Here is a 15571-nt window from a genome sequence, read left to right as displayed (position 1 = left end):
GACAATTTCTCCATTTACTTGTGTCTTCTTCAATTTCTTTCATCAATATTTTATAGTTTTCAATGTACAGATCTTTCACTTCCTTGGTTAAATTTATTCCTAAGTATTTTATCTTTTAGTTGCTATTGTAAATTGCTTTCTTGATTTGTTTTTTGGATAGTTCTCATTAGTATTTATGAACACTACTGATTTTTATATGTTGATAGGATATGCAGCAATTTTACTGAATTTGTTTATTAACTCTAACAGTTTTTTTGCTGGAGTCTTTAGAGTTTTTTATATATGACATCATGTCATCTGTAAACAGAGACAATTTAACTTCTTCCTTACCTATTTAAATGCCTTTTATATCTTTTACTCGTCTAATTGCTCTGGCTAGGACTTCCACTATAGGTTGAATAAAAATGGAGAGAGTGGGCATCCTTGTTTTTTCCCTGATCTTAGAGGAAAAGCTTTCAACTTTTTACCATTGAGTATGATGTCAGCTGTAGGCTTGTCATATATGGGCTTTACTGTGTTGAGGTGCATTTCTTCTATACCTAATTTGTTGAGTTTTTATCATGAAATGATGTGAAATTTTGTTGAATGCCTTTTCTGCATCTGTTGAGGTAATCATATGGTTTTCGTCCTTGATTCTGTTAATGCGGTGTATCACAGTGTATCATATTTACTGTTTTGCCTATGTTGAACAAACTTTGCACCCTAGGAATAAATCCCACTTGACCATGGCGAATGATCCTTTTAACGTGCTATTGAATTTGATTTTGTAGTATTTTGTTGAGGATTACATTATGGCTCTTAACCATCTTTCAGATAGTTCAATTGTTCAAAAAAAGCAACATTGAAAAATTTATTCTGCATTAGCATGTTAATAATGTCAAGAGCAGAGCACAGTTCAACACACCAAGACAAAATGCACAGCTTTAGGCAAGTAAGAACTGAGGTATCCTTATCACAAAATGGTAATCCTTTTTTTTTTTAATTGCCACTTATTCCAATTGCCCCTGGATTTATTTCAAAGTAGGCATACATAAAGATATAGAAGTGTGAAATACAGGCATATCTCTTACTAAACTGACTTTTAATTGAATGTGCAATACAGTTATTATTTATCTAGAATCCTGCATTCATTCCTAGGTGTCATGGCCACTCTTCTTCCATTTAGTTCAAATAAGAGTCTAAAATATCTTCCAACAAGTTACAACATTTGTATTGTATATTTTGTGTGCAAATACACCATCTAAATGTCTAGACTTTCATTGAACATTTATAATTGTTAAAATGATATCGACAATACAATTCAAAAGTATTAACTCACAATACTTAAACATTTATTCCTTGTGTTTTAGATATAATTATTATCTTCCTTCTTTCCTACCTCCACTTTTTTTTTTTCTTTTTTTGCTAGTTAAGAAACTAATCTTATTAAAAAATTAGTGAGGGACAAAGTTGAGATTTGAACATAGATTTTTCTGACACCAAAATGAGTTCTTCATTCTCCTTTAATTCTTCACATTTATTTTTATGAAATCAGTTTATCTCATCAATTAGATTCTAGTAGTTGTTAACAGCTGGGATTCAGCACTTTTGTCCAATGTCCACTCTTACAGGAAAATCATGACTTGCCCATTAAATGTGTATATTCTTTTTAACACTATTTCTATTAAAGGGAAATATTAAACAAGTGACCATTGTCAGAAACAGTTGTGTTCATTAAAATATTATGTGAGATATGAATATGTGACCCAAGACCTAGAAAGAAATAGCAGTGATGTGGGATAGCAATGGCCAAAAAAATCATGACATTCTAATTTGAGTAACATCAAATACAGTGAAAGAAATCAGCTGACTTACTAAAAAAATCCTTTTAGCTTAACTCACTAAAAATAATGCTATTTTTAAAATTTAGCTTTACTCATTTAAAAAACGTTATTTTTTAAAGGCATTGGGCCAGTTTCTGAAAACACAGAACAGAAGCATGTAAGAGAGGACAATGTAATAATAGCTGTATGGAAGATTATTTCGAATAATTAGTGCTGCATGATATTCCCCCATAATCTAAAAGATCTGAAGCAACACACGTTTAAGGTTGACCCTCCATGAAGTGGTATCTGGAGGTGTGTTACAGGCACTCCTTTTCTCCACACCTGTTTGCTGTGGCCTGAAATTCTATTATGAGAAGACAAGGCATTGATTCTCAAATTACAAATAAATAATGAAAGATACAACTGCCAAACAGAACTATCATATCAGCTGAGATACACTTACTTTTAAAAAGTGTAACCAGATAATAAACAAAACAGGTAAGAAAATGTGATCAGGTTCTTTATAGGTTTTGATAACAAGGAGAAAATTAAGACTTACAACAGCCATGGGCATTTGAAGGTAGGTTTAGAGTCATCAGTGAAAAAAAACATGAAAAAAAAGAAGTAAACTTCACCAATACATACTTAGTTCTGGCTCAGTTAATAATTCAGCTCCATGGACAATTAAAATGTGTAGGTGGAGAGCATTTAGAGCTGCACACCCTTGTATATACACACACAGGGGAAGAAGCATATATGTATACGTGCAATGTTAGCAAATGACGTAGATCTACACGGCCTCCTGTGTTTAACAAAGTTTGTTTCTTGGCACTTGTTTGTTGACTGGATTAGCATTCAATTTTTTTTAGAAACTTATTTTTGGAGGATTGACTAATCAAGAAATCTGTACTTCCATAAGGATAATTCCCAGCTAAGTATAAACTCACTTATGCAAGGGTACTTCAAAAAGTTTGTAGAAAAATAGAATTAAAATATAATATGAATCTTTCCATGAACTTTTTGAAGACCCCTTGTACAGGTATATGCCCTCAGTGTTTTCTTGCTGTAATACAGACATTCGTGGGGGGAAAAGGAATGAGAGGATCACTAAACAGGTGCTAAACTTTCTATTAAGGAGAAGATGGTAATTCAAGACTCTAAGGTACATTATTTGATTTTTTTCCTCCAACTATTAGCTATTCTCACTTGTCAAAATAACACTTGTGTATTTACTGAGGGAAATGGTTTCTATCTCAAGGACTGTAAAATGTTTATTAAAATAACGTATTTTATACGTTTGTAAAAGCAGCATATTTTGTATCAGACATGGCTATCATCTCCTAATGACTTTTCCATTATTCCAAAGAGAGGAAAATTTTTATCCACATGATAAGCTGTTTGTACATATGAATTCAGAGCCTGACACCAATGAAAGTAGAGTGTGCATATATGTGTTGACAAGGAAGAAAATATATTCTGTTGTAAAATGAATTTGAACTAAAAAAACTTTAAAAAAAATTTTTTTGACAACACTGCAAAGCCAGGGGGTGCTGCAATATGGTAAATCAATTTTATTGTTTGAACACGGCAGTTAGTTGTCATGACAACCTGTAACCTGAAGACAACTAGATCAGAACCAGTGTATTCAGAAAGATAAGCTATAACTTCAAGAAAAAGTTTGATGTTGGGTTTAGGGCAGGACACAAAGCTATAAAGAACAGTATAAATTCTAAATACATAATTCAGATAATTTATTTAAAACCAGCACAAGCCAATCTCAGTAGTTTTGTTGTAGTTTCACAGCAGAGAATGCTTACCATGTAAAAACTGAGAGGTAAAGAGAGGAATGAATCACCTTTAATTTTAAATCACTTCTATATTTGGGCTGAGACTTTTTTTTCACAGCACCCACCATTTTTTAAAAACCACGTAGCTTATTAAATGTTTAAAACCAAATAAACTCTACTTCTTTTGACCTGATTTCTCTTTTCCTTTCAGAAATAGCAAACAAATTATTTTAAAAAATTAATTCAAAGTGCTAAATAAATATATAATTTTAGCATCTCTGACATGATTTAGCATCTCAAAACCACTCTTTAAAATCATCAAATATTCTACTTGAAGCAGGGACGAGTTTTGCCAGAATTGGAAAACATTAGGAGAGGAATTTGGTTTTGTATCTTCTACCTGTTTGTTATTTTAGATTTTAGCCCATTTCTAACTTCATATGGGTATCCCCCCCCCACAAATGGAAGATGATTTCTGTATGGTACAATGAGCTCTCAGTATTAGTTGTTGTATAGAACTTTCATACCAAAGCAATATAATGCATCCTCCAGGTGGTTAGAAAGCAAATAAAGAGACCCAGAGGTGAGCTATTCGGGGAGGGACTAGAGAGCCTCTACCCATTTAGTGTGGCAGCATCTCCAGAAAACATAGCTGACAAACGTGGCCTACATGAGAAGATACATACAGTTGCCCAGATCTGAGGCTTTGTTGTTTCATTTAAGTACAACGGGACTAGTCAGTGGCTATCACAGACTGTTTATGGAGATGAGAGTCTTGGGCACCAACATAGCCTCTGTAATATGCATCCAAATTATCTATTTTCATGAGTTTTAATGGAAAAAATTCAGTAAATGCCTTATGCAATTTCATCTAAGTACAAATTTAGGATAAGCACTTTGGTTTTAATGCCAGTTATTTTAGATGGCAAAATAAATTAGTTTTCTCACCTATGAGATATGTGTACTGTTTTAGACAGTCTCTACTCCAGTCTCTTTGGATTCTAAGATTCTCTCTCCTCGTTGTATATCTTTTTCTCATTAAACTGCAATACTCAATAAAAGGTCAATTATTATATCATTAAAACTTATATCTGTTTGCTTTTCTCAGGAAATAAGTACCTGGCAAGAAAGCATATGGTCTCTCGAGTAGAAAAGATATCCAAGCGAAGAAATAGATGTGGAGGGGCTGGGAGTTGGCGAGATTATGGACAAACTTATTCTGGGATGGAAAGCAATAAAGATATTCCCCTGAAATGGATAAAGATAAATATATATATATGAAGTGATACAAATCTATAGAAGGTCTTATTGCATAGTACTGCAGCTAAAAGTGGTAGAACCCATATCTCTCGTACCTGTGACCAGAGAAACCACACTACTACTACTTTCTATTTTACTTACCTTCAAAGATGACATTTGAGATTTGAAATTGATTTGGCCAAAAATGAACAACAAGTAAACAAAAAGATTGGTCCCTTCCAGCTAGGTCTGAGAAACAGGGTTGTTAACAACGTGCCCCCTTGGCAAAGAAAGACCCAAAGATATACATTCCTCCCTCCTAAGAGATTCTTGGATTTAATGTCAAGGAACACCTTTTCTAGATTCCTTCTTTGCCATCCACGAGCTTTGTATTGTTTGGGTTTATCTCAATCTGGGTACAAACTTTTTTGTTGTTTATTTAGACTATATTCCTCAATCTTGACCCAAATGAAGTTCATCTGCAGTGGAAAGACTGACTTCTAGCTCCATGAAAGAAAAAAAGAATCATAAAGACATTTGACATAAGTGGACACCTCTCTATTCAATTTTACCAAAATTGTGAATTACGTTTCATTTATCTTTGTGGAGTTGCTTGTTTTAATGTGTTTTCAATATATAACAAGGCACCAAAAACCCTGGGTAAATAATACATGTTAAAAATAGCTAGTACCCAACAATGTGACTGAAACAATTAGAGTGCAGAAAACTCTCACATGAGAAGCCAACTAAAAACAGAGGTTGGCATGATGCTGTTTCTTTGGTTCTTTTCAAATTAATACAGCTCACTTGCTCCAAACTCATCTCTCCCACTTAAAACTATTTAGGTTGTCTTTGTTTTGTTTGTTTTTTAACTCCTAAAATATACAATTGTGGATCCTGTTCTTTGCATAATTTAACTTTTTTCTTGTTTTTTATAGATATCCATAGTGCCAGCATACATTAGTATGTGTGAACTATACATATGCCTTGTTTTCACACTCAGAGAGCAAAGAAACAATTCTAAAAGAAAGCCTCTCCCTAGCCAGATTCCATTAGTTTGTGTTATTCAAATGCACAATAACACAAAATTCATTTCTTCATTTGGTGTCTCGTTGCTAAGAAACACAGACATAAAGTTCATCTTTGCAATGTGACAGAAAACCACTAGAGATCCTGATGATTGCCCACAGAACCTCTGAGCAAAGGGAATTACACTTTTGTATTCTAAACTGGAAGAGCACACCATTACAACCCTCGGCTCAGTGTGGCCCGCACCACGCTCAGCCATTGAGCACACCGGCCATCCCTATATAGGATCCGAACCGTGGCCTCGGCGCACTCTCCCGAGTGAGCCACCGGGCCCGCCCCATACTACATATTTTGAAGAGAAGTCCTATTACTGTTGCCTTTCAGTGCAAAACGGGACTCCTGAAAAGCATATAAAATTTCTGAAATGTCTTGTCATGTCCACCAAACAAAACAATTTAACTTTGTTTTTTCTGAAAAGCAAATTTCTAGAGAGACAGGAATCTGACAGAGCAATAAACACCATCTGAATCATTTTCAAGTGTCTGACCAAAGTTTGCTGTGCACATGTAAAAGGTGATGTGTATCTTAAAACCCTGAAAGATGTAATGCCATCAAAGGATTTACTAAAGTCCTGAAAGATACTTACATTTTGCTGTCACTTTGTACCCTCCCAGAGGAGGGGTGTGGCCTTCTAATGCATCAAATCCCGCAGAAACTAGGACCATGTCTGGATCAAACTCTTTGGCCACAGGCATCACAACAGTCCTGCACAGTAAAAAGGCACCAGTCACACATGGGAATGGCAAATACCTTTAAAAATCATTCAGTGAAAACGATTTGGCACAACCTCAAGAACTTCCCAAGAAAAAAGAAAAGGGGAAAAGAAAACACGATTTGAATGGGTCAAAAACTTATCTTTTTCTTAATGCTGAATCATTGCTATTTTAGCATCTCAGTTCAGTCTTGTTTCTTTCATCTTGTTTCTCTAAACTGAAAAAAAAAATGCGTTGCAGGTACATTCTGAAGCCTGTCATATTACACACACATCTGTGGTTGTTTTATCCCACTGCCTGTAAAAAACTGCTTCTTCCAAGGGAGTGACTAATGTTTTACAGAGGAAAGTCGAAGCTTTAGCGAAAACCTGGCTTGCTCCACTTAGTGAGAACTTGGTGTAAATTTGAACTGTAAATTTCTTCTGAAAAAAGTTTGCTTTCCCAACTTTAAAAAATATATATATTTTTAAATACATGTCATGGTAGGGGGTGACTCTTGCAAAGGAAAAACATGAAATTCCCTTAATAGAATCCAGACTGTAATGTTAAGAAGTCCCTAGTCAGACACACCAGGAATATGGCAATCTCATCTATGACAGCAGCCCCTGCCGGCCCCATTCAGACATTTAGTACTTACCTCTTCATCTTCCCAGGGCTCCCTAACTCCTCTCTCATCAGTGCTGGTTTTGAGAGAATGACTAATGGAGGCTACTAGGCTTTATAAAATCAACATTTTGTTAATGAAGGCTTCAACACCCATGTGCCATCATAAAAAATCAAATTTCAAAGACTAATTAATGAAATGGGAAAACTACATACTATAGTGAATTTTAAAAGTAGTTATTTCTCAGAAACACACAAGAGAGATCTATTGTGTGTTTCTGAGAAATAACTAAAAAAAAATATTAAAAGTTACCCTTGGGTGGCGACATAACTAGTTCTTTGAATTTTTTCATGTTTGTAAATTTCGCAGATTTCTACAATGATCACATATTCATTTTAGATTTAATACTTTTCATTGTATGTCATAAACAAGAAGTTGTTGGTTATAAAATAAAAAACATTTAATTGAAACTTACCTAAATAGACATATAAATGACACTTTTTAGAAATAACTTCACTATTGTCATGGAAGTTCTATCCTTCAAGCTCAGAAATGTACTTGTACGTGACTTCCACAGTAGTCCTCCCAGCAATTGGAAAACTACATAAATCTGAATTGGTCCATCAGTGAAACTAAGTGAAAACCTAATTTTATTTGTCTAATTTCATTATGTTTCTTCTTTAATACAATTAAGAATCTCTAATACAGCTACATCATCAGGAGAGATATTAGATTCTTCCCATTCCCAATAATACCAACTTTTACATTGTAGTTTTCATAAAAAGTGTCACATATAATCAATTTTATAATCAAATCAAACTATTTTGTTTGTTTGTTTTTAGGTGGCTGACTGGTATGGGAACTGAAGTATTCACTATTTTTTTATATGAATGAAATAGCCATGTGCTGTATGTTGTTGGGGTATTAGATACTGAAATAAGTTCTCTCAAAGAATCAAGAGAGTTTTATCAAGATACTCTATTTAATTGTATTAATCCTAAATGTACTCCTGTAGTAGATTGAATTATGTACCCCCAAAACTCACTGGAACTTGAATTGTGTCTCCCAAGTTTTATGTATTTGAAATTTGGCCCCCACTGTGACCGTTAAGAGGGTGGGAAATCCAATTGTGGTAATCGAAAGGTGGAGCCTTGAAGGGGTGATTAGGTTATAAGACCATGCAGAAGTGAATGGATTCAAAACGGTGGTGAGTGGTGTGTTTCTGAGGGCTTTAAAAAGAGAATGAATAAGGATGTTAGTCTCTCTCTGCTCTCTCTACTTCCACCATCTTGCAATGTGAAATCCCTGGGTCACTGTCGCCACTACCAGATGGACTTTGGACTTCCCAGCCTCAGAAACTGTAAGCAATAAATTTCATTTTCTTACCAATTACCCAGTTCTGGGTATTTTGTTATAAGCAGAAGTGGACTAATACAACTCCCTTACAGAACAAATGATACTCTTAAAAATATCAGTAGGTACATGGTGGAACATGGTTGCACAACCAATCATATGCATCATACTAATCAATTTTCCTTCTACTGGAAGGTCATGCCTCCCTCCTCTCTACCTTCTTTTTTCCCCAATTAATCTACATCTGTCTAATTTTTGCCTATACTTCAAGGCACAGCTCACTTATTATCGCATAAAGTCTTCTCCCTACACATGGAGATTAAATACACACACATATATATTTGAAGGACAAAGAGGTAAGACATGAGAAAACAGAAGGCAAAGATTGCCAACATAATTTTAGAATATGGAAAACACAGAGATGATCTACAGAGTGAAAGTGGCTTCAGAGAAAAACCCACAAAAAGCAAGCTGATTTTTCCCTCTCTTCCGGGAGAAACTAACTACGAAAGAGAAAATACCTAGAGAGTCTGCCAGTGGTGTGTCACTCAGACCACAGTCAGCTTGCTTTTCCAGTCTTCCCATAGTGAATCCTATAGTGATCGGCAACAGAAAAACCCCACTCAGATGCTCATTTTTCAGTGCCCCTTTCTCAAACACGATGAACTGCTCCCATTTGTTTGAAGAGAGCTTCCAGCGTGAAAGACAACAAAACTAACGTGCAAACAAACAAAAGAAAGTGAATTCAGAAAACCGAAGAAAATGCAGGGAAGAGAATGTAATTTCAAAACTTAGAATTATCTTTAAAGACATGATAGTACATCTATGAAACAAGAAGAGGGTGCTACGGGAAAAAAAAAAAAAGAAAGAAACTGCAAACATAAAATATACAGTAGACTGTTTGGAAGAGAAAGTTGGCAAGTTCTCTCAGAAAGAGCAACAAGAAACAGAGACCTGGAAAATGTCAAGAATAGTTCAGAAACTTAGAGGGCCCATGTAGGAGAATCAACATCTGAAGAAAAGTCTAAGGGATTTTTTTGTTGTTAATTTGGAATCCTATGTCCATCAAAATTGCCCATCAAAACTGAGAGAATAGTAGAATTTCAGACTTTCAAAATCTTTAAAAAATAGAATCCCCCACAAATATTTTCACTGGAAGGCACTGAATGATACACTTCATCAAAATGAAGACAAAAATTAAGAAAGATAAGAGACACAAACCACTCCCCCCACTGAAACATTTTTATGGATTTTATTTTTTCCAAAGTTATTTTTTAATTTTTAATTTTTTAATTTTTTAAAAAATTTATTCTAACTTTAGATAAAAATAGTAGAAATTTGCTCTGCCATTGGAAATTTGGCATGGAATGGAGGAGGTTTTTATTCCAATGCAAGTATTTTGTTAATAAAGACATCTTGCCTACTTACAGTGGAAATATATCTCTCTATGCTGTATGTCTCTAAATATACAGAATTCTGGTTTCTCTCTGAAACAAATTGCACATTTGTTATGCGGGTTATTCCAGAATTCACAAACATAAATTTTACAATTTCACACAGGTTTTCAAAATGCTTCCACTTGAAGGACTAATCCTATGCATTTCAATTCCCTCAAAAAATTAAGAAATAGATGGAAATTTTTGAAAAAAACAATACATTACCAGATAGACTGCTTCCATTTAAAATATATATATGCTTTGAATTGTGTCTGAGTGGTAGTTGTTTGCTGAATGAACTATGATGCGTGATTAGAACAGAGTTGTATAATGTTATGCTGTAATAGAAGCTGAATGTTTTCTATTAATTTAATGAACTATACAGCAACATATGCTTATAGATGGTGATATTGGTGGGGTTCATTCATTCATTTCAGCAAGTATATATTAAGAGTTTACTATGTTGCAAACACTTTTTTGTCTTGAAAATGTGCTCAATTTTAAACTGTATCTTATTGACTTTCTACCATTGACATTAAACTCTTTCTTGCTCACCTCTCTGATAACATGATGAAATACCTCACAGATCTCATTATTTTAGCAATTATCTTAGGAATGTCCAGGGAGGTGTTTGTACTCTTGTTTGTGCCAATCTAAGTTGATTTTTATTTAAAGATCTATGGTGTCTGAAAGATTGGAAAATGTGTTTGGAAGTACTAAGTGGGAAAAACAATGTAATCTTTTCTTAAATAGAACAAATCCTCGAAGGCATCCATTTAAAATTTTATTTGAAGAACTGGGTTTTCTGGTTAGATAGCAAACAGAGCTTACACGCTTGTCACCCTTTCCCAATATCCCACTGAAAAGAAAGTACAGGCATATACATATGAACTAATGGTTTTTAATATATAACAAGTAAATAAACACAGAAATACCTTTAGATGTGTGTGTATGCTTGGGTTAGTATATATTTTTTAAAAGAAATGACACCCCAGTAACAAGGAGCATAGTTAATATCCAGATCTTGCTTTCTAATATCAAGCTCCAACGAAAGGACCCATGGATCCTTGAAGAAGTGGTTGATTCCAGAACTGACTCAGGGAAAATAAAGGTGACTCCGGAACATCTTGTGGTGATGAAAAGCAATGAAATGCTCAAAAAGAGATGGGGACATATCAATTGGGCATATAAAACAATGCGAAAGTATTCTTAACAGCCAAAGCTGGAATAATTTGAGGAACAAAATAAATAATGATAGTATCAGACTGTAATTCATACGATCAAATGAACATTCACGAGTCTATAGTGAGATAAATAAATAACTGAATAAATAGGAGAGAAAATAGCTCTTCCTTACAGAAAACTATCAACTAATAAATGCAGAAGAATTGAGGGAAATAGAAAATTACCCGTTGAACAAGACAGAAATAATTGATGCAGGCAAGATCCACGGATGGATGATAAAATTAGTAAACAACATAATATTTGCATAATTTCAATGTATCTTCCGCAAGGTATTACAAAGGAGAAAACAGAAAACTTTACAATGAAGAACACTGCAGACATCACCTTAATGAAGTGATCAAGCTTAGTATCTCCGGTGATATGACGCATCAACATCAGTATTCCCTGATATGAGGTACTGAGAAAGGCAGACCAGTTCTATGATTCTTGCTAAAAATATATAGCCTCAAATCCAATAACGAGAAAATATCAGACAAACATATACTGAGGGACATTTGATAAGGTAACTGACTACTATTCATCAAAATCATGGCCATGGAAGACAAGAGAAGACTTAGGGATTGCTTCAGATTGGAGGAGACTGAGGCGACACGGCACTTAAGTGCAATTTGGGGCCCTGGATTGTATTCTGGGGAACATCCATGGAAAAACTGCAGTCCCACATAAAACCTGTAGTTTAGCTAACAGCAATGCACAAATACTAATTTCTTAATTTTGATAAGTGTACTATGGTTATGTAAGTTTTTAACATTGGACGATGCTGGGTATTAACATATAAGAATGTTATACTATTTTTGACAACTCTTCTGTAATTCTAATATTATTTCAAAATACAATGTTACCAAATATCAGAATACAAAAAAATAAATAAATTTATAACAACAAATAAGAATGGGACCATTGTCAACAGAGATTTTTAACAAATTTCCAGAAGAGAGAAATTGACTAATAGCAAACTAAAAAAAGAAAACAAAACATAGAAAGCCAAGACCCTGGACATGCCCTCATGGGAACATAGAAGAGATGGGAAACACTCCACCTAATGGAACCCACTGAGGAAATAAGTATAGAGAAGGAAGACAGAGGTTGGAATGAAAACACAGAAATTAAAGAAATGTTAGTGGATTGAGATATTACATCCCAACGTCTTAATTACCTTTCCTCTATGCCAGCAACCAGGCAAAACATTGAGACTGCCTCTTTCTTAAAGAAAAGGATGTGTATGGACAAAGCTAAGGCTTCTAATGTGAACATTGGTGACCCTAACTACAGTCCTCCTTATTTTGTCATTTGGAGATATTCAGAGACAATGAGCCATCTTCTAAATGCTAACCCTAAACTGAGGTTTGTCAATGCACACACTATCCCACACCAGCTGACACAGAGCTGTCAACTGACCCATTTCCAGAACCACAGGGAAAACTGACACCAGCTACTACTTTCTTGAATAGCAATGGAAAAGCAGGATCATTGTCATATGAAGAGACCCAGCAGTATGAAGGAAAAAAAAAAGATTAAAATAAACATACATATAAATGACTCTGGACAAAAACAGAGATAGTTCAGGCAACAGAAATAATAATCTCAAACATATACAGAAAAATATTTTAGGAGAGGAGAGGAAGCTTTCAACTAACTACAGAAGAAAATTTTTAAGAACTAAAAAATACTCGTCTAGGGATTTGATAAGTCCAACCAGCGTGAAGCTCTATGTATGAAAAATATATACACACTTAGATGTATTCTCATAAATCTTCAGATCCTCAGAGATCCTTTAAAAAAGTAAAAGAATATCCTCAAAAGAAACAGAAAATGATACTGACATCAAAGTCCTAATTGGTAATACTAAATGTCCTTACGTTCTCAGGGAAAATCATTTTTAAACTTTTATTCTACTACCATACTGGTATATGACTTAAGTGAAAATACTTTAAGACATGTAAGGATTCAGAAATTTATTTCCAATGCATTCTTTCTGAAAAATTTACTTGAGAATGTTTTTCTGCAAAGCAAGGAAGTAAATCAAAGAAATAGAGAGGCATAGGACCAAACCAGTTCATATGTCCTAGGAGAAAGAAGAGGGTTCACTGGTGATTTGTATATATATTTGTTTGCTAGAAAAGCAATTATTGAATGAATAATAATGGCATAAACACTTTGTCATCTTCACCTGAGCAGTGGTAATTCTGGCATGCTCTTTTTGAAGATCAACTATCTTCCTTTTTCCCTACATGTCTTCACCCCAGATGAGGCCCATGCTAGTGAGAATACACTGAGCTTATAAAAATAAAGGGAGACAAAAAGAACACTATTGATAATAAAAGGAGACACAGATCATGTGACCAGATACTAGACACAGTAAGGAGAAAAGAATCCCATTCTGGATTTCTTTCCATGAGATCTGGAACAATTAAATCTGATTCTGAACTTCCTCAGCTAGAATCGGATTGATGGGAACTATTTTATCTCTAGTCAGTGGCCAAACAATTGGGTGCGCTGACACTGAGTCCAGGGCTGTCCTTAAGTTGAACCACGCTGATAATTTTCCATGACTCACCTCAGTATGTGCTGAGCGCCATGGTACAAGATGCTACCCGCTCATGTGACATGCTCAGTTGCAAGAAGTGAGATCCTAGGAGCACTGCTCTGCCTTTAAGGAAGACGAAAGGCTTAGCTCCACAGCCTGCAATTCAAACTTGAAAGCCTTTCAAAGCATCTTATCCTATACAGTTACTCAATATTTTTGTATTCATTTAGCAGTTGTTTATTGAGCTCCTGCTACGTGGGAAGCACTGAGATGATGCCAGGATTGAAAGATACAAATATGTTGTAGCTTGGCCCTCAAGGAGATCACAGACTAGGAGAGGCAGGTGGAAAACACATCTTTGCAGTGTGGCATAGTACAAACTCAGGCACACACAATGTACCAGAGACAAGGGACGGTGAGCAAGCAGAAGGAACAAAACTAAATGAAGAGTCCACCAGAGGGGACATGAAAAGTGAGTTTGGACATTAGTTGCAGTTCAGGGTTCATAGTAAACAAAGTCCCTGATCTGTTGCCTTCATGGAGTTTACATTCTAACAGGGGAAAAAGATAGCATATAAACGAACAAGCAAGCATGTCATAAGGACTAAGGTGAAAATAAATTATACAGAAAGTCATGGGGGTAGTGCAAGCTTAGATATGGGTACACAGAGAAGGCATCTGACCTGGTGACAGTGGAACTGAGAACTGTACTGTATGAAGTGAGGAGGTAGGTCAAGTGGAATTGTGCAGGAAAAGAGGCCACCTGAGAGGATCTTCTGTGAATCAGGGCATCACAAGGACGTCATTGTGGTGGACACAAAGTGAATGAAAGGGAAGATGGTTGGAAATGGCATCAGAAAGGTGGCATACAGCCAGTTCATACAGGGCCTTGTAGGCTATTGTAAGGACTTTGGATTTCATTCTGAACAAGAGCGGAAACCCAAAAGTTTTGTGTAGGCAGTGACATGATCTGATTTATGTCACCTCTGAGACAGCAGAATCTGATCCCCTGTATAATTTATAGTGGCACATTATAATCATGCAAACGTGAATTATAGGTGAAAATCTAAGCCTACATTTTTCTTTATAGTCTAATTGTAGGTCATTGCTTAAAAGCATCAGATTATAAAATTACACACTTTCAAATGGTACAAGAACTTCTGTTCTTTTTAGGTTTTTCTTATAAAAACAACAGAGCACATTGCAGTGTGCACATTTTTCCATCTACTTGCGTATTTTTGTGCATGAAGGACAACGGAAAGATGCTCCCAAAGACAGCTCTTCATGACAGTCTGAGCCTGGACAAGTGGTGAAAACAGCACATCAAAGGACAGCTTCTGTGCAGATTCCAGGCAGCTGTGTGGACGTCCACCAACACCTCGCTCACCACTGGGCCAGTAGCTTCCTCACAGGGAGCAATAAATGAGGGGATGTCATGGGCATTTGAGGAAGGGGGTCAGTGCTGGGAGCTCTAAGCATGCCATTGGTGTCCAGCCCCGACCTGAGTAAGTCCCGGTCTTCTTCCTTAATGCCACCTTCTATCTCCTCACATACCTGAAACACACACACACACACACACACACACACACACACCTTGTCTCTTTCTCTCTTTCATCAGCATCCTTTTTCTTTATTGCCTCAATCCTTTCTCTCTCCCACACCCATAGCCAGTCCGTCAAGAAATCCTATTGTGTACAATTTCAAAATATTTCCAGAAACTTATCACATCCCAACACCTCCACTGCTATCATTTTGGCCTGTGCCTGCATTATC

At 35.5% G+C, this 15571-nt stretch overlaps 1 protein-coding gene across 19 annotated transcripts in view; it reads right to left on the bottom strand.

Moving 5' to 3' along the window:
* Window positions 1-15571, bottom strand: part of HDAC9 (histone deacetylase 9) — an 899944-nt gene that overhangs the window by 112592 nt on the left and 771781 nt on the right. For all 19 annotated transcript variants that reach the window (XM_063101430.1, XM_063101421.1, XM_063101428.1 and 16 more), the window contains one exon: window positions 6507-6625. In XM_063101430.1, the coding sequence (XP_062957500.1) occupies window positions 6507-6625 (119 nt within the window). The remainder of the gene's footprint in view (window positions 1-6506; window positions 6626-15571) is intronic.

This window comes from Cynocephalus volans, chromosome 6 (assembly GCF_027409185.1).
Source record: "Cynocephalus volans isolate mCynVol1 chromosome 6, mCynVol1.pri, whole genome shotgun sequence".
Lineage (NCBI taxonomy): Eukaryota > Metazoa > Chordata > Mammalia > Dermoptera > Cynocephalidae > Cynocephalus > Cynocephalus volans.
Note: the sequence above shows the minus strand (reverse complement) of the source record. Positions and strands in the feature narration are given on the sequence as shown.